At 54.8% G+C, this 20,000-nt stretch overlaps 1 protein-coding gene across 1 annotated transcript in view; it reads right to left on the bottom strand.

Annotated features, from left to right (window-relative positions):
* The window catches only part of LOC309858452 (uncharacterized protein), a gene marked incomplete at its 5' end in the record, with an annotated part of 41,998 nt that overhangs the window by 4,448 nt on the left and 17,550 nt on the right, over positions 1-20,000 (bottom strand). The window contains one exon of the mRNA XM_082751139.1: positions 1-3,667. This exon is cut by the window's left edge and continues 4,448 nt beyond it. Coding sequence (XP_082607265.1) covers positions 3,174-3,667 — 494 coding nt within the window. The remainder of the gene's footprint in view (positions 3,668-20,000) is intronic.

Consider the following 20,000-nt stretch of genomic DNA (forward strand, 5'->3'; position numbering starts at 1 on the left):
GGAGCAGCCACGGGGGAAGAGCACCGCGGGCCACCGCGAGGGAGCACAAGAGCCCCTCAAAAGGCGCCTTCCAAGGCCCGAGGTCGGCCACCGGGGCACACGGGGTCCCACCGCCCAAGGCCTCCAGCACAAGGGCGGTCCCATGGCACCCGAGGACACCGACCCGGCCCACGGCGGGCCCTGGCCACCTCGCGGGGCTCGGGACCCCGGCCACCACGCCACAGTCACGACCGACCCCCAACAGGACACTCCCACGCGCACGCCGACATCCCTCCGTGCCCCGCTCGACTGGACCCGCGCGGCCTCTCCTCCTCACCGGGGGCCGAGGCTCCTTCGCCCGGGGACGACCCCCCCCCCAGAGCCCCTAGAGGCCGGGGAGGGGACAACGCCCAACAGCGGCGAGGCCGTTTTTGGTCCCGAGGGAGTGGATCGAGGGCATAGCGCGCCTTCAGCCGTCCAGGCAAGCCAGGGACAAAGTAGGGGGGGGAGGTCGGCGGCGACGGGGGGAGGGTGCCCAGCGGGCGACGGCCGACCAGCGCGTGCGGAGCGGTTCGGGGGGGAAGGGCGCACCAACGAAGGCGCGAGCCGGGCCGCCAGGTAAACGTGCACGGGATCCCACCGCCACCAGCACGAGAGCGGTCCCGCGACGCCCGGGGACGCCGGCCGGCCTCAGCACCCTTGGCGCGCCTCCCCCACCGCGAACCGGGCCCCACACCGCTGGGGCCCAACCCCACGGGACCCCCGCCACAGGGGCCCGTCTAAACCTCCGCCCGTCCGTCTAGTCCGTCCCGGAACCACGACCCGGGGGGAAGCGCCCCCAGGCGAGAGCGGCCCGACCCGTGGCCACACGTCACCGCCAGCGGCCACTCGGCACGGGAGCGGGCAGCAGACACAGCCGCTCGCACGGCAACAGGGCAGGAGACCCACGGCCGCGGGGGAGTGGCCACGCACGCACGCACGCACCTCCCTCGCACGCACACGGGAGCCCCACGTGCCAGACGTCGGCCAGGCCCGGCGGGATCCTCCCCCGACTCGGAGGGGGGAGGCGCAGGCCGCGGTAGGCAAGAGAGCTACGCTCGGCCCCACCGCGGGGCCGGCAGACCCCTCGCGGAGAGGGGGCTCTGCCCAACACGCAACGGTAGTCACCCCGCATCGGTGGCCACTACGCGCAGAGGAGGGGCAGCGGCTGGGGGGTTCCGGTACCCCAAGGCACCCTCTCGGATCGCTAGAGAAGGCTTTCTCACCGAGGGCGCATCGCCCCCACCCATTCGTCCCCCCGACCGAGCCCCGCGAAACGGCGTCCCACAGGCCTCCAAGGGCCTGGGGGCAGGGGTGGGTCTGCGGTAAGGGATAGGCACAGGGCAATCCTGAGCGCTCGCGGCCAGAGCCCGACAAGGGCACCGCCTTTGCCTCTCCACACAGTCCATGCTCCCATCACCGCCCAGAAGGAACCTCGTGCCTCCACCGTGGCCACGAGAGGAGCGGAGACGGGCACGGCTTGCTGGGCAAAACAGCGGCAGCCCTCGGCTGGCCAAGCCCACGGTCACTCACACGCCCCACCAAGTCCTGTCCACACACACCCCTGGCACGACGCGCGCCAGGGGACGACGAGGCGCCCGCACCCACACGTGGGGGGGGCGGGTTGGGCCTCCCTTACCGGCTCCACCACCCGCTCTTCCGACACACCACCGACAGCGGCAGCCCGAGGGGGTCGCTGGGAACGGGAAACGACGCCACCGCTCGGCCTCAGGCACCTGAGACAACCTGGAACGCTCCAGGGGCACCACAGAGGGCCAGGCGCCACGCACTCAGCACGCCCAGGCGGTGAGCAGCGCGGCATGGGGACAGCCCTCCCCGCCACGGGGAGGGCCGCTCACCCCACAAAGACGCCGAGAGGCAAGCGAGAGTGTCCGCTGCGTCAGAGGGCCCCACACCCACGGGCGCCCTGAGGCGGAAACCGTGGGAAAGTGGAGTCGGGCCGGAGCCCACACCCCCCCGCACCCTTCCCCCCTACACCACCCACGACAGCGGGGGGCAGAAGAGGAGGAAGCGAGGGCCCCGCGGGCAGAGCGAGAAGCACGGTCCCATTCACCATGAATGTCCGTCCCTCGTCTGACGCGGCTTAGGCCCGGCCCAGGAGAACACGACATCACCACATCGATCAGCGAAAACGTGCCCAAGGAGGCCCCAGAGGGGGGAAACACCCGGCGAGGACATCAACCAGAAGGGCCTGCTTTTCAGCCTCGCTGGCACCCCTCGAACCTAGGGCACGAACAGCCGGGCAACCCAGGGAGAATGCCTGACACGTGGCACGGAGCCTTGCGGAACGTTCGGAACGGGGGTTGCCACAGCCACAGCCGGGTGCCCGCAACGCAGAGTGCACGGGGTAAAGGACCCACGCCACCTGCCCACGCAGCCCTCGGGTGCTGGAGACCAGAGGTGACACCACAGCCCAGGCCACCTGGGGGCAACAAGAGCCGGCAGCGCACAGGCCCACGCGGACAGCTCAAACAAGCGAGGGCCGAGCCGGATTTGGCACCACGGCCAAGCCCGGAGCCCCGCACGCACCCAGAGGCCCACATCTCTAAGGCAAGTCACTCAAACAGCGTGTCAGCACCTACCTGGCAACAAAAAGTGCTCCTTTCAGGGGACAAAATAGCCACGCCATTAGGCGGGGCCTAGCCACAGGTCACCGGGCCCTCGTGGGACCGTGGCCCAGCCACTGGCCCCAAACACCGCTCCATCACCCTATACACACAACACACACACACACACACACACACACACACCCCAAGAAAGGGGGGGGTGCGCCCCACGGAACCCCTAGGGCCATCTGGTCGACCCCCGGGAGCGTGGGGGAGGGGGTAGCCGGGAACGACAGCCGACGCGAGGGGCGTGGAGCGGGGTGGGCTGGGCTGGGCTGGGCTGGCCCGGGCGGCCCCGGCCGGCTCTGCCCGGCTCTGCCCGGCTCTGCCCGGCTCTGCCCGGCTCTGCCCGGCTCTGCCCGGCTCTGCCCGGTTAGCTCCTCCCCTGGTCCGCCTGTCGTCCCAAGGTCGGGACTTCGAGAAGAATCAAGTTGTTGCGGGGGGGGGGGGGGGGGGGGGGATCTGCCGGCGCTCGCCTCCTCCTCTCTCTCACCACCGGCCCCGGCCCTCAGGACCGCCCCAGGACGGTCACTGACTCCCGGCTGGGACTGGGAGAGGGGGCGGACCCGTGGAGGCGCCCCCCGATGGCCGGACCTCCACGGAAGTCGCGGCCCGTGCCTCCCCTCGCTGCGCGGCCTGGTCTGGTCTGATCCCATCCGGTCCCATCCGGTCCCCACCTACGCAGAGGGCCTCGGAAAACTTGGTGAGAAAATCGGGGGCGACGACCAGGACCCCACGCGTGCCCGCGGACGGAACCATCGCGCCATCCACGGGCTTCCCAGCGAGGCTCACGCCGGTCCCCAACCACCCGAGTGTGACACAGGACACGCGGGACACAGAAGGCCTGACGACCGGCCAGAGCCTCACGCCCAACGGCGTCCTCGTGCCGCACACGCACACCCTCTCCCGTTCGGCCAGGGGTGGAGGAGGAGGCACCCGCGGGGTGCTGGTCCACCCCTCGAGGCAGCCCCTGACACCTCTACGGGAGAGCGAGGAGGAGGAGGAGGAGGAAGAGGACGAGGCTAGAGCACCACTAGTTCCCCAAAAAACTAAGGGTTCAATCTCCCACGAGCCGATTGCGCCCCGACACTCCAGAGAAAACCGGAGGCTCCCTCTAGTGTCGCCGGCTTCCCGGAACTGCAGCTCGGGGACTGCCACCAAATGCCATCCCTTGCCGATGTCGCCCACGCTCCGGCGGGGAGACGCTATATAAAAGCGGCCGCCAGGTGGCGGAAGACAACCGCCACGAAAGACACCGAGGCAGGCCCGGATCGCAGGGCAGTCAAGTCGCGCTGCCGGCCACCAGACCGCCCAATCTCGTGTCCCGGCCCACTTCGGAGGGGCGGGCGTCAGCCTCGGGAGCTCCCGGCGGGCACGGCGTGACTCCAGCAACCCAGAGGAGACTTGGGAAACGCGCCCGGGCCGCTGCCGCCGGAAGAGCCCCCCCCCCCCACTACCCACACCACACACACACACACACACACACACACACACACACACACACACACACACCCCAGGATGAAAACTGTTCTCTGTCAAGCATCAACCCTGAGCACTCACTATAAAAGTAAATGAGGAAACGCAGACAAGAGAGAAATCAAGCAAATAATGTGATTCTGAAGGCTGGACACCTATTGAGTCGAGAGAATTGACCAAACACCAGAAACTGAAAAAGGTTTTCCTTCCAAGTCAGTTCCTCCGTAGTTAGCTACACAACATTCTTTCACCAGTATTTCCCCAAGAGTGCGACGATCCAAATAATGCAAAGTTCATGGGCGCAGACTTCACACCTGTGATTCAAGTACACGTCTTTCAGGGCACCTAGCTGGCTCGGTCCAGAGGATCCCTGAGGAAGGCGACTCTTGATCTGTGGGGGTCCTGAGTTCCAGGGCCACACTGGGTGGGTGTACAGAGCTGACAGGCCAAAGACATTCGAATCGCTATGTCGATTTCAAACACAACATAGGAAAACAAAACAAAAATCAGAAATAAAATCACCCTGGTTGAATGCCTTTTTATTTTTTATTATTATTATTTTATTTTTATTTTATTTTATTTTATTTTTTTTGGTAGAGGCCATGGGAACCCTGTGATGTTGGCAGACAAAGAGACATGGCCGGCCCATCAATGAATCGATGGAACGGAACAGATACCCAAACAGATATGCCCAAGCCCAACAAAGGTTCCACCTGAGATGCCTAAACTATAACCATAACCGCTATTTCTGCTTCTGCACCTTCCCCTGCTAACCCATGAGGAGATGGAAAATTACCAGCAAACTTTGTATAAGCACTCTGTAACCACACAACCCACGCCCAGAATTGAACCTGGCAGAGTGGCCGCTCCCGGACCCCCACCCGGCTTTGGGCCAAGAGATAACAGTCATCTGGCACCAGAGAAACCCCCACCCAGAATTGGATGTAACAAAATGACTGCTCCCGGACCCCCCACCCAGCTCTGGGTGCAAGAGATAACAACCATCTGGCACCCCGCGGCTTGTCAGGGAGACCCCAGCCAATCCAGAGGTGACACATACCCTAGCGGTGCCCACCAAGCAGTTTGAAGAATGACAGCCCTTTGACCTAACCAATAATCTGTTCCCAGCCTCCCCCCCCCCCCCCCCCCCCCCGCTCTGTAGCGCGCCAGTCATATGAGAGAGTTGCTGTCGGAGGCAGGCCCCTGGCCAGGGCGGCCTCCACCAGTAAAAGATGGCGCCTGGCTAGTTGCCAGGTTAGGATTGCCTCGTGAGACTAAGCGGAACGCCCAAAGAGGAAGTAAACAGCATTGGTTGCTAGCGAAGTTGTTCGTTTAGGTGCACCGCCTGATTTGCTCCCTCCTGTACCCTGCTCGCTGATTGGTCATGTAAGCATATATAAGTGTGTAGACTTGCGGAAATAAAGAGAGAGAAGATGCATCGGAACCGGGGTTCTTGTCGTCCTTGCGGGGCGAGGGCGATAAGTTGCTGTTTGATTTTCCCGCGGTACGTAGTGATTTGTTAGGAGATACTATGATGTATGCTAAGTCCCTGCCTCCCCAAAAATAGTGCATAAAAAGTGCCGTGATCCTGAGCTCAGGACCTCTTAGCGTCACCGGCAACCAGTGCGCGGAGGTCCGGGTTCGAACTCGTAATAAACAACCCTTGCTGTTTGGCTTTGACTCTGGACTCTGGTGGTCATCTTTGGGGGGGTCTCGGAATTTGGGCATAACACACCGATGCGCAAAGGCCATTCAAAGGAGGAAACATGGCCCACCTCCCCACGAAATCAGAGGACAGTCAGTCATCAGACATCCACAGGCCCAACACGCAGGCAAGAAGGCAGACAAAGAAACAAGAATACTGGGGGGCACCTGAGTGGCTCAATGGGTTAAAGCCTCTGCCTTCCGCTCAGGTCATAATCCCAGGATCCTGGGATCGAGCCCCGCATCGGGCTCTCTGCTCAGCAGCAAGCCTGCTTCCCCCCTCTCACTCTGCCTGCCTCTCTGCCTACTTGTGATCTCTCTCTGTCAAATAAATAAATAAAATCTTAAAAAAGAAGGAAAAAAATGAAAGAAAGAAAGAAAAGAAAACTGGGGCGCCTGAGTGGCTCAGTCGGTGAAATGTCTCTGCCTTCAGCTCAGGTCATGATCTCCGGGTCCTGGGATTGAGCCCCGCATCCATCGGGGCTCCCTACTCAGCAGAGACTCTGCTTCTCACCCTCCTGCTCTCTGACCCTCCTTCTGGATCCTTCGCTCCTTCGCTCCTTCACCCGCCTGCCCTCCCTCACTCCTTCCCTCCCTCCTTCCCTCCCTCCCTACCTCCCTACCACCAGCACCAAAATTCTTTTTGAAGGAGAAAAAAAGGAAGAAGAAAGCTTCTATCCAAACAGCCAGACCTCACCCCTCCTATCAATGTGAACTCCAAACGGATCTCACACTTCCATGGGAAACAGAACACTGGAACACACGTGACTGTGTGCGTGTGCGCGCGTGTGTGTGTCTGTGTCTGTGTCTGTGTGTGTCTGTGTCTGTGTGCACGCGTGCATGTTGGGGGGGGGGGGGTGATTCTAGGGGGAGAGATGGGGATCTAGGGCCAGGCAAAGAGGGTTTAAGACTGGACACCAAAGGCGCGATCCGTAAAAAAAAATAATAATAATAAAATAAAAAATAAACGGAGGGGTTGGAAGTCCCCAAAATTAAAAACCTAGGCTCTGTGAAACACCCTCTGAAGAGGACCCAAGAGCAAAGGACACACAGAGGCCTGGGGGATCAGCCGGGAGTGGGAGGTGGGGGGTGGAGGGTGTTGCTCAGAGAGAAACAAAATGAGGAAACGCTCCCGGAGGTTGGATCTGGGTCACTAGGGGAACCGGGGTACAATCCATTCAGATGGGAAGTCTGCCACACGGCCAAAGGCAAGGAAGAAAACCAAGATTTTTAGGGTCAGGTCCCTTCGAGCAGGTCGTGTCTAATACAAGGCCCCCGACTCAGAAAACCAGCGAGGCAGTTTTAATGTCTACTTCCAAATGGACATGGAGTCTGGGTTTGAGAGGCAGAGAGTCCATCCCTGATCATCCCAGAGGCGATTAAAAAATACAGAAGAACCATATCAAGGACAAACTCTGCAGGGCCCAGGGTCGAACGGCAGGGAACCTTCCGATCTTCTTTTTAACACCCAGGCCAAGGAGCCTATGCGCAGGCACGCTGCCGCTGTGGAGGAGCCTCGGGAATGGCCGGAAAGAAAGGAGCCAGCAATAGCAGGACCAGGGATGGGGAGAGGGATTCCCGAGGAACAAGGACCCGTGAGCCACTTGAGTCTGGGTAGACTGCCCTGAAGGAAACCAGAACATGTCACCCCTCAAAGGTGCCCACTGTGGCACGTCGGTTATCTCAAATTCAACTCCTTGAAGACACAGCACCTACAAGAAGGATATGCCGGCCCTTCTGGTCTTCACGAGACCAAGAGAGCCAACTCCCATGTGAAAGGTACCTTCCCTAGAACCAGGAAGCAGAAAGGCATCCTCCATCACCAGAGACAGGAAAGGGGAGCCGGAGAATTAGGGTCTGAACCGTCCACATCGATGAAACTTCTTCAACCAGCCCCAGCCCCAGCCCCAGCCCCAGCCCCAGCCCCAGCCCCAGCCCCACCCCCACCCCCATCTTCCCGGGGCTGTCTTTTCCAAGGGGCTGCCTGCCCCTTGCCCAAACCCCTTTTTTTCTCGTCCGTTCTTCACGAGTGGATCGAGTCCCTGTCTTGTCTGTCTGTCTTTCTTTCTTCCTTTCTTTTATTTTATTTTTTTAAGATTTTATTTATTTATTTATTTGACAGAGAGAGATCACAAGTAAGCAGAGAGGCAGGCAGAGAGAGAGAGAGAGAGAGAGGAGGAAGCAGGCTCCCCACTGAGCAGAGAACCCGACACGGGGCTCGATCCCAGGTCCCGGAGATCATGAGATCATGACCTGGAAGGCGGAGGCCCAACCCACCCAGACACCCAGACACCCAGGCACCCCTCGAGTCCCTGTCTTTAGGCCCTTGTGAAGGCACCCCTGTGCAGGCAAACACCTGCCCACAGTTGGATGCCCTTCTCTAGGGAAGCTCTTCTGTCGGACAACATCCTAGGCCCAGCCACAGACCCTAAGCAGGTAGAGGAGAATGTGTGTCCACCACCACCACTACCAAACACCACCACCACCACCAGCAGCCCCCCCCCACCCCCACCCACACCCACACCCACACCCACACCCACACCCCAGCAGCAAGAATGCCCACCTGGAACGTCACTCAGACCAGATGAAGAGAGCCAAGGCAAGAGAAATGAGGCAACTTGTAACCCGCTGATGAATCCCTGACACACATACAGGGTATAACACCCCTACAACTCCCTCAAGGATTCTGTTCAATGTTTTACCCGTGAGGATTTGCTCTAGTGCGTGTCACTTCACTCCGATAGCCACAAATGCCCACGAGATGCTAACATCCCTCTTCCAACACGTGGCCCACAGACACACATCTAAAGGGTCTCATGACTAATGCTTTGCTAAAACAAGAGGGACTCACCTCACCTTGACAGTACGTAGCCCTGCAAGGTCTCGGAGACCTTGCTCGCAGCATACACACATTCCTGGGAGACTTACCTTATCCCTAACCTCCACTAACTGGAAACCGTACCACCAGTGACCCCTCACAATCCCAGCACAGCTCTTTCTGCCCACAGGTCCTGTCCCCGTGCTGTCCTAAAAGCACCTTTTTGCACCAAACACATCTCTGCAATTCTTTCTTGACCATTTCCCAGGCAGCTCCACATCCGGTCGGCCTGTCTGTCCGGTTTTTGTGTTTGTTCCTTCGTGTGTGTGTGTGTGTGTGTGCGTGCGCTCGCGTTTAATGGGGCTTTGTTTCTAATTATTTATTTATTTACGTACTTACGTACTTACTTACTTACTTATTTTGATCGATTTTGGGTTCACAGCCAAATTCACTGGAGAATACGGCCAGTACCTACAGGACACCTGCTCATCCACACTGTGACATCATCATCAGCCACTCAGAGCCCAGAGTTTACACGAGAGTCCACTCTTGGCGTTATCCATTCTCTGGGGTTTTGTTTTCCTTTTTATAACGACTTTATTTATTTATTTAGTTGACAGAGAGAGAGAGAGACAGACACACAGATCATAAGTGGGGGGGGGGGGGGCGGGGAGCAGGCTCCCCGCCAAGCAGAGAGCCCAATACCGGGCTCGATCCCAGGACCCGGAGATCATGACCAGAGCCACAGGCAGAGACTTGACTCACTGAGACACCCAGGCGCCCCCCTTCTCTGGGTTTCGACAAAAGTATCTTACCACCATCGTAGCACTCTGAATAGTTCCACCGCCTTAAAAATCCTCTGTGCTCTGCCTAGTCACTCTACCCACCCACCTACCCACCCGCACCCTCCCCCCGCCCCCCAACAGGCACCCTCCACCCCTGCCAAAACCCCTGCAGCCGACAGATCTTTGTTTTCCCTTTTTCCCTGCCTGCCTGCCTGCCTGACTTCTTACCTTCCTTATCACTAGTTTGAATATCATTGGCTTATTATGAAAGACAGACATGGAAATTACTAACACGAGGCAAGATTTCACAACTTCAGTGGACTGAGTAGTTTCACGAGATGCCATTGCAATAATGATTTATTACAGTCTATATATTTTCTCAGAATGTCACGGTCTCTAAGTAAGAAAATAGTCCACATCATCTAGAACTACCCCGAGGCCTCCATATTCTGGGAGAAGACATTTATCGCCAACTTTCAGGCCAACTGGTTGAATCTCTCCACCCTTTCCTTTAGAGCCTGACCAATAGCTATTCCTGTTGCTTACAGTACTTTTCCTTGAGATTTTTCGGGGAGCCCACTGCCTCCTATGGTTACAATTTTGGCTGCACTCCTTTGGAGCAAAACCTGGTCAAAGAGGGGGAGAAACCCTCTCCACACACCTGTCCGTCTATGACGCTGTCCACTACAGTTCATATTCTGCTCTCCAGCCCACTGATCTCGTGACCCTCTCCACAGTCTGGCCTCCTTCAGCATGTCACATTGAGTTGGAGCTGTGAGGTAGGTGCACCTCTTCTGATTGGCTTCTCTCAGTCAGGAATACACACGGAAGTTTCCCTGCCTGGCTCCCCACAGCTCCCCATAGCTCCATAGCTCGCTCATCTCTTTCCAAAGCCCCGAAAACCATTTAGTTCATGGCCTGGATGTACCCCACTCTCTGTATCCATTCTCCTCCTGCGGGACTTCTGGATTGCCTCCAGGTTCAAGCCATTACGAGTGAAGGGGCCGTGAACGTCTGCGTGTAGGTTTCTGTGCAGACCTCAGTTTTCAACTCATTTGGGTCATCGATACATACCAAGGAGCAAGATTGCCGTGTCGTACGGTAAGAGTATGCTTAGCTTTGAGAGGCCATCACCCATATTTCTGGCATGGGAGGGGGGCGGGAGCTGAGCAAGGTCATGAAGGAGGGAGAATTCAAAGATGCTGGAAAGGAAGACGTCACCGGGGCACACCCTTTACCTCAGGGTTTGTGGCAGACCCTAAGGATGACATTGACATGAGACGGAGTAACAGGAAAAGGAGCCTACAAATTTGTTCCCTGAAAGTGTCACATGACAAAGCCCTCCTAAGGAAAGCAAGACCCTGAGAAGGAGCAAATCCTAGTTGCTGGTATATTGAGTTGAACAAGAAGAGGCGATTGTGGAAGAGTAACTAACCTACGTGGGGAGGCTAAAGGAACATACAGATCTGAAAGAAAGAAAGAAAGAAAGAAACAAACAAACAAACAAGATTAGTTTGTCCAGAATTCTCCTTTCCATTCTCAACTTCCCGTCCTTGAAGATAAGAATGTCACTCACAGGGTACCTGGGCGGCTTAGTCCCTTAAGGTTAAGCGTCTGCCTTTGGCTCAGGTCATGATCCCACGTTCCTGGCATCAAGTCCCACATCAGGCTTCTTGCTCAGCAGGGAGCCTACTTCTCCCTCTCCCTCTGCCTGCCCTTTCCCCTGCTTCTGCACGCGCAGAATATATGTGTGCGTGCATGTGTGTGCACGCACACACATATGTGTGTGCGTGCGTGTGTGTATACACACACATATGTGTGTATACACACATACATATATACACACGTGTGTGTGTTTGTGTGTCCCCCTCTCTTCTCTCTCTCAAAGAAAGAAAGAAAGAAAGAAAGAAAGAAAAAAGGATGTTTCTTTCTTTCTTTCTTTCTTTCTTTCTTTCTTTCTTTCTTTCATTTTAAAGATTTTACTTCTGCATTTGACAGCGAGAAAGAGAGCCCAAGTAGGCAGAGCAGCAGAGGCCATGCACGGTGTTTATCGAGCTCTTCATTGCTATTTTGGTCCTTGTGGAAGTGATCTCTACAACCGGGGTGGGGCTGGAACTCCGGACTCAGATCTAAGAATCAGTGCGCTCTATGGAGAACCAACCAGGGGACCCTGAGCTTTTTGTAGCTTAGGGAGAGAACGGGTCTCCTGTGTGCCGCCGCTCCCGCTCCCATACCGCTTTGGCACACAGGTTCTTTGGAATGTGAAGCGCTTAAGAAACAGTAACCCAGGGGCACCTGGGTGGCTCAGGCGTTAAGGGTCTGCCATAGGCTCAGGTCATGATCTCGGGCACCTGGGATCCTGTGTGTGTGTGTGTGTGTGTGTGCGCGCGCGCGCGCGCACCCACCCCCACCCCGGGCCCCCATCTCATCTGGCTCCCTGCTCAGCGGGAAGCCTGCTTCTCCCTCTCCCACTCTCCCTGCCCCTGCTCGTTTCCCTCCCTCGCTGTTTCTCTCTGTCAAATGCATAAACAGAACCATTTCAGGGTACCATGAGTCTCAGATGGCCCAAGTGGGCTTCTTTCGACACGTTTGAATTGCGTGCACAAGTAGAGGAAGGCTGCTAGGAGACTAAGCTATTAGAAACTGGGAAGCCCGTTTAGTTCCATCAGTGAAGGCCCAGCTTTTGGGGAGGACCCAACGCTCAGGGAGATGCTCTGGTCTTCATTTGGTTTGTTTCTTGCTGCAGCTGTTGCTGCAGCTGTTGCACAGAACCTGCCGTGTTTTGATTGGAAATGGAAAACAACTGATGGATGGGATCCATAGGTGGCCATGCTATGTTGCACTTGGATTTGTTTTCAGCCAAGGGGTGGATTTTGAGCCTCTGGTCTTTCATGACCTCTCCACAAGTAAGACTGAAACAAAGGCTAGAAGTTGTTTGCATCTTGTTTGTATCTATGTGTCCCTATGCGTTACACATCTGAGATGTTTTCTCTCCCTCAGGACGCTTTTGCTAACATCCATTTGCAAAGGAACTCTTGATTTTTTTACTGAGTCTAAAGGAGGCACCTGTAAAAATCGGGCATGGTAAGAACAAGCCCGAATGTTTTTCAGGTCACATGATCTGGGATGACATCCCCTACATTCAGAGGGATTGTCGCTCCCTCGGAAAGATGCCTCAAGGAAAGGGCCCCAATCGATGGTCCAGAGAGAGAAGGATAGACAAAAATGGAACACACCTGCCCCCCCCCCACCCCCACTTCCCAATAGTCAAAAGAATGAGGAAGTGGAGGAAGATGGGCGGACCTACACTAGAAATCCGAAATCCACTCCCCTCCCCACTTCCTCCTCCCCAAGTACACACACCTGAACTGATTGATGCCCAACCCACTGACTCCCAGGGGGCTGAAAAGCAACTACAGATAAAGCCTATTTTACAGAACGAGATGAAGGCGGAGGCGGAGGCGGAGGCGGAGGCGGAGGCGGAGGCGGAGGCAGGCAGAGGCCAAACGGGAAAAGAAAAGAAAAAAGAAAAAAAAAAAAAAAAAGATTAGTCCAAAACTTTAAATCTGCCCCGGGCCTTGCCAGCGGCTCCCTTGCCCCGCCTTCACCTCCGCCGCGAGACACCCCCCCCACACACACACCCTTTTCTGCACGCTGGGGGTGTGGCTGGAGTGGTCAACTCCTTTGCCATCCCAGGTGCCTCCGGCGGCGGGGGCGGGGGCGGCGGCTCCTCCTCCTCCCTCCTCCCCCCCCTCCCCCGCCTCCCCCGCCTCGTTATCAAGGAACAAAAGTCACTCCAAGCCCTTGGGCCAACTCCTTCTGAGGTCTAAATTGGAGCATCTTGCAAATCAGCAGGGAGGGGCCCGAGTGCTCCCCTGGACCTAAACAGCCCACTTCAGACTTCCCCACAGGAGCCTGAGAGTGGGGAAACAACTGACTGACTTTTTTTAGTGGACACAGGTGCGACTTTTTTGGCTTTAAAGCCAATTCAAGGTTGTTGGTTTTATTTTAAAGAGACATAGTTTTGGAGCCCACAATGCCACATGCAATACAGATAATCAGCTTTTATTCTTTTTTCCCGCCCCCCCCCATTTCATTTCATTTCATTTCATTTTGCAGATTTTAGTTTTTTACCAAAGAGAGGGGTGGGGTGGTGGGAGAGAAAGGGAGAGAGGGAGAGAGGGAGAGAGAGAGAGAGAGAGAGAGAGAGCGCGCGCGAGCGAGCTGGAAGCAGGCTCCCTGCTGAGCAGAGAGCCCAATGCAGGGCTCCATCCTAGGACCCCGGTATCATGACCTGAGTCGAAGGCAGAGGCTTAATCCACTGAGCCACCCAGGCGCCCAACAGATTTTTATTTTTTAAGTAATCTCTACACCGAACGTGGGGCTCGAACTGACAACCCTGAGACCAAGAGTCCTGCTCTCTACTGACTGAACCAACCAGGTGCCCCTGGAATATCATCTTTCAGAGACACATGCGTAGACTCAGATATGATGAGACAGCTTAAAAAGGTCTCATTGACTTTATGGATCCATAAAGCCCCTTGGAAATGTTGGCCTGTTAACCTTGCTGACAGAAGTCGCCTTAGCCTTAACAGTTGAGTAAAGAGTGCCACCTCATGGCGATGCAGGAACTTCAGGAAATTTGGAGGGCCTCAGGAAAAGAGGAATTCACCCAAATCTGCAGATTTTGCAGGCGAATCTGGTGGGAAATTTTGGGCTTGGCTCCTGGATTTAAACAGGCACTTAAAGGTCCAATCTAGGGGAGCCTGGGTGGCTCAGTCGTTAAGCATCTGCCTTCGGGGGGAGTCTGCTTTTCCCTCTCCCTCTCCTTCCGCTTGTGTCCCCCCACCCCCACCCCGCTCAAATAAATAAAATAAAATCTTTTAAAAAGAAAAAAGTTCAATCTAAAAGTCCTTGTAAAAAGCTCCATCAAAGCAGAAAAGAAAGAAAGAAAGAAAGACCCCATATATGGTCACTTGCTATTCTTGCCTTGCTTATGTAGATGATTAGAACAACTGTGTTAAAACTGGACTTGTTTTACAAACAAATTAACTTTCCTTTGGCTATCTTTGAGGGGAAGAACGGTGACTTTATTTTTTATTTTTTTTTTTTTAAATTTTATTTATTTTTTTTAATTTTTTATTTCTTTATTTGACAGAGAGAGATCACAAGTAGGCAGAGAGGCAGGCAGAGAGAGAGATGAGGAGAAGCAGGCTCCCCGCTGAGCAGAGAGCCCGATGCGGGACTCGATCCCAGGCCCCTGGGATCATGACCTGAGCCAAATGTAGAGGTTTAACCCACTGAGCCACCCAGGCGCCCCAGAACGGTGACTTTAGAAAGAAAGATTCTAATTCAATAACACACTTTCGGGGTTGGTAGTTGGTAGTTCTGATGAATTATCTTTGAGCGTTTGTTCTTTGCCTCTAAAACTGGACTGGATCCTGGATCCTTCTGGTTCCCTTGATTCTCTATGACTGTGACTCTGTGAACTAAGGTTTCCAACATTCTACCATTCTCCTATCTTACAACCATTAAGAACTAAAACAATGTGTGTGTGTGTGTGTGTGTGTGTGTGTGTGTGTATCTATATCTATATCTATATCTATATCTATATCTATATCTATATCTATCTATCTATCTATCTATCTATCTATTTTTTTCCCCCTCTGAATCCTGGAGAAGAAGTTCGACCACGTGAAAGAAACTTGAGGGAAGTGGCCACACTAGCTCGTCATACATAATAGACAGTCTTTGTGCCTGCTGCTCCATTGGCCACTCGAAATGAGACATTTGACCTACACACCAGAACAATCCCTTAGATAGGCCCTGCCCACTCCCACTCCACCCAAGGATGCTTCAAGCCTGACAGCTAGAGACCTCACTGGCAGCAGTCCAGACTTAGATACTGGGTTGAGCCCTTGTTTCAACCAGTAACCAGTGTTTTCCTTTTGTTTCCATAGAAGTGCCTCTTATTAACCACTGGATTGCTAGAAGAATGAGGCAGAGTCTATGATAGTTAACTCCACTTGCTACACCTGTATTAACCCCCCTTTGGAAATAAGAACCCATATAAATAGGGGCACTTGGCTGGCTCAGTTGGTAGAACATGCGACTCTTGATTTCGGTGTTGTGAGTTCAAGCCCCGCACTGGGTGCAGAGATTACATTTTTTTTTTTTTCTTTAAAGATTGTATTTATTTATTTGACAGACAGAGGTCACAAGTAGGCAGAGAGACAGGCAGAGAGAGAGGAGGAAGCAGGCCCCCCACAGAGCAGAGAGCCCAATGTAGGGCTCAATCCCAGGACCGTGGGATCATGACCCAAGCCAAAGGCAGAGACTTTAACCCACTGAGACACCCAGGCGCCCCAAGGTGCAGAGATTCCTTAATAAAAATCTGTAAAGGCAGAAGAGGAGGAAGAGGAAGGAGAAGGAGAAGAGCCCCTGATAATTCAAGTCAAACACTAAGCTACTTGGCTAGAAGAAGCCCTTAACCCACCACAACCTTTGCCCCCTTCCCCAGCCGGAGGAGGGGCTCAGACTAATTTACTCATATGTATATTATTATTTTTAATATTTTACTTAGTTATTTGACAGAGGGAGAGAGAGAGAGAGAGAGAGAGAGAGAGAGAGAGAGATAGATCACAAATAGGCAGAGAGGCAGGTGGGGCTGGGTGTGTGTGGGGGGCAAGCTCCCTTGTGAGTAGAGAGCACCTTGTGAGGCTCGATCCCAGAACCCTGGGATCACGACCTGAGCTGAAGGCAGAGGCTTAACTCACTGAGCCACCCAGGCACCCCTCATCTGTATTCTTGGATGGCCACTGATGCCAGGTCGATTTAAGAGAGGATGAGACTATTGGGTTATGCTGTACTGTTACTATTCCTTAAAGTGTACTTGGGAATAAAATCAATGATGCCATGTAGAGAAATATCCAAGTTCTCAGAGAGGGAACTATCTCTGAGCACCCCCCCCCACACCCCCGCACCACCATTAGCACAAGGGACCATAAATTGCGATCAGCTCTGCCTCAGATCCTTCTATTCCAAAGCCTCCACTGCACCCTAATTCAGTTTGAAGCGGTTACAGAAGGCAGACCTCTGCCCATGTTCCATAGAAATGGAATGAAGGATTGACCACGGGAAATTATAACAGGGGGAAACATAGCATGTCTGACTCCCTGTTGTTTCTATTCCCTTTTAGCCTACCGGTTAAAGACCTCTGTTTAGGGGCGCCTAGGTGGCTCAGTGGGTTAAAATCTCTGCCTTAGGCTCAGGTCATGATCCCAGGGTCCTGGGATCGAGCCCCGTGTTGGGCTCTCTGCTCAGCAGGGAGCCTGCTTCCTCCTCCCTCTCTCTCTGCCTGCCTCTCTGCCTACTTGTGATCTCTATCTGTCAAATAAACTAAATAAAATCTTAAAACACAAACACACACACACACACACACACACACACACCTCTGTTTAGCCCTGCATATAGGCATGTTACAGCTAAGATGTACAGAGATTTCTTTACCATAAACCTACCTCCCCTGAGGAAATAAAAGAATAGCCAACAGCATAACTTGGCAGGGGGTGGGTGGAGGGGTTGATTGAAACCATGCCCCAGAAAGTAAATGGGCTGATGCTAGCTGAAAGCTTAAAGCCCGTTTCTCAGAGAATTGGTTTCCCCTGCTGAGCCACCATCTCTTTTCAGGCCTTGCTACCAAATAACTAGGCAGCTCTGCAGATGTCTGGACTGAAGGTCAACTGATGGCTTGCAGCCTATCAACAAGCACGGCCCGGATACTCCTTTGCCTCCTCCCTCCCCAAGTTTGCAAGCCACAGCCTAAGTGTTGGGAGATTTGAAGAACGCCATTCAATGGCGAGAAGCCCCAGGCTCTGACTTTAGCAGAAAGCTTTCTGCATTTGAATGAAACGATTGGATTGAATGAGGCCCATTAGAATGGGTCAACCTGAACCTCCCTTCAGCGGCCCTCCCATCCCGGCCCCGCCCCGCCCCGCCCCGCCCTCCCCCCCTCCTCCCCTCCTCCCCTCCTCCCTCCTCAGGTCGAATTGGGAGCAGTAGGCTGGGGGTGGGGGATGGTGGGAGGGGGGGTGCTGTTCATCCTAAGTAGTGAACTAGGCCCCAGGTCTCTAGGGAAAAAATCACGCTCGGGTGGTGATACCAGATGAGTTGGTATCTCAGGCAAAGTGGTCAAACTGTTGGCAAGATTATCTGTGGATGAGGGGAAATTTTTTTTCTGGGATCTTGCTCACATATACGTCCCTGGCTGAGAAGAGGGCAGGGGGAGCCCTGGTAGGGGGAGGTGGACCCAGATCTGGAGCTCTGGACTATAGCTAGTGCCTGCCCGGGTTGGGGGTGGGTGGGGGACGGGGGGGGGGGGGGCTGAGGGTGGTGGGGTCTGCTCATGCTGACTTCTGCAGCTCAGTTCATTCTGGGAACCTTCTATTTTTTTTCTGTGGAGGTGCCAGGTGCCAGGTGCTGCGATGGCCAAAGCTAAACTCTTCTCTTTGCCTCGTTCTTAAAAGGCCGGATTCTCCTATTTTCTTGGTAAAGGGACGGAGCCACACCCTCCCATCCTCCCAGACACCTGGTGCAAATACTTCCACTTGAAGAGTTCTTTCACCTTGCTCAGAAAGTACACAAACTACACCCACCGCCCACACCCATCCCGTTAGCCGCAAATACCCAAGACCAACCAACAGAAATCCAGCTGGTCTTCTTCAGCCCAATGTACTTTAGAGAGTCACTCTCTTCAACACACCTTAGGCTCAAGGACAGGCTGCTGTCTCCCTTTCTCTGGCACAATTCCATCCAGGGATGAGCCTCGTACTGTATCTGCAAGATACACTGGTCCTGTGAGCTGGGGACAGCATACAACACTCACCGGATGATAGCACCATACCTTTGGAATGACGTCCATACCTAAGCATGGTGTCTGGAAATCTTCGACATTTGTGTGCCTCTGATGAGATCATTGCTTGGGAAACTCCAGCATCTAGAGCCAATCTTGTCTATGTTCTTCTTACCCTTACTTGCCCTTACTGTTCGCCTGATATTTTGCCCGATTGTTTAAGGAGAGATTAGATCCCCTTCTGGCAAGAGCTGAATCTGAATCCTCTGCTCACCCCACAATAGAAAAGAATATGCACAGGCCCGCACCCATCTTCTCCTTCTCCACCATGTCAATGAAAAATGTGGGCCTCCCTCTGTCCCTCCGTCCTGTCAAAACCCAAACCTGAGATAAGGTTTAGATGTAAAGGAAACCAGAGTACACTTCTGGGCCAGCGTAGGAGGATGGAGTGAGGATAGCTCTCCGTGGGGAAGGGGCCGCCACGCAACCCAAGACACAGGACCACGGCAGAGTATGAGGAGATCCTTATGGCCTTAAGGGGTGCAGGATAGCCTGTGAATCCTTTTCCAGGGAAGAAAGCGGCCACGCGAGACAGTGCAAAACACCTTTCCACAGTGTCTGCTGATGATGCTAGGAGTTCTGTCTTCAGAGGTGGTACTGCTTTAGTACCACTTAAAGTTTTAAGAGAAAAGGGGTCAGGGGGACTCAGTGGCACGCGAACATCATTCCGTCGTTCCACTCATCTTCATAAGCTCATCGTGGAGAGCGATAACGCCGTACAAAGGAGCAGAGCGCCGATTCGTGGAAGTACATGGGCGAGCCCCCAAAACATGACGCTAAGAAAAAGGAACCAGAGAGCCAGGGGTGGCATAGTGCCTTGGGATTCCAGGGGTAGGAAGAAGGCAGCCGCAATATCCCAGTCCTAGGCGGGATGGGGGTGGCGGGGGTAGATTCGGAGGCTGTTGGGGGAGACCGGTGAAGAGAGTCAGGGGTAGGGGAGAGGGGGGCGGGGGTGGGAAGGGTGTTTCTTTTCAAAGGGATGGGAACGATCTGGAAATGGCGGCAGGGTTGCGCATCTTTGTGAGTAACCTTAGGGAAAAAAGGCAACGGAACTGTGTACTTTGAAGAGTATGTGAGTTATGGAGTGCGAATTTTATTTCCACTTTGAAAATGTGAGGGAAAGGTGTAGGTAGACGGAGCGGGGGCGGTAAGTAGGCAGGTCCCTCATGAGGGAGGGAGGTAGGTGAGTAGTCCGGTCCCTTGGGAAGGAGGGAGGCGAACAGGGCGGGTGGTCGGCCTGTCTCCCTGTCTCCCTTCCCTTCCCTTCCCTTCCCTTCCCTTCCCTTCCCTTCCCTTCCCTTCCCTTCTTCCTCCTTCCTTCCGTCCTTCCTCCCTCTCTCCCTAGCCATCCTTGCGTGCCTGCTTGCGTGCCTGCGTGTGCGTGCGCGCACGCACGCACGCATCCCTCCACTCTGTGGATCCACGCATTCAAAACGGGGGGGGGGGCCCGCAGGGAGTGGACGTGTATGATACTGGGCGTGCATAGTATTCTGAGAGCTTGTGTGCGTTACCCTGACTAATCACCTCTGAGAGTGGACAGAGTCTGTGGGTGGCCACCACATGCCTGGGTGCTGGGATTCGGCAGAGACTCCAAGCCAACGTAGTCCAGGCGGGAGGAGTGGAAAAGCGTTCTGCAGGTGAAAGGGTAGGGTCCCATGATA

Source organism: Mustela nivalis, assembly GCF_964662115.1.
Source record: "Mustela nivalis genome assembly, contig: HAP1_SCAFFOLD_2509, whole genome shotgun sequence".
Lineage (NCBI taxonomy): Eukaryota > Metazoa > Chordata > Mammalia > Carnivora > Mustelidae > Mustela > Mustela nivalis.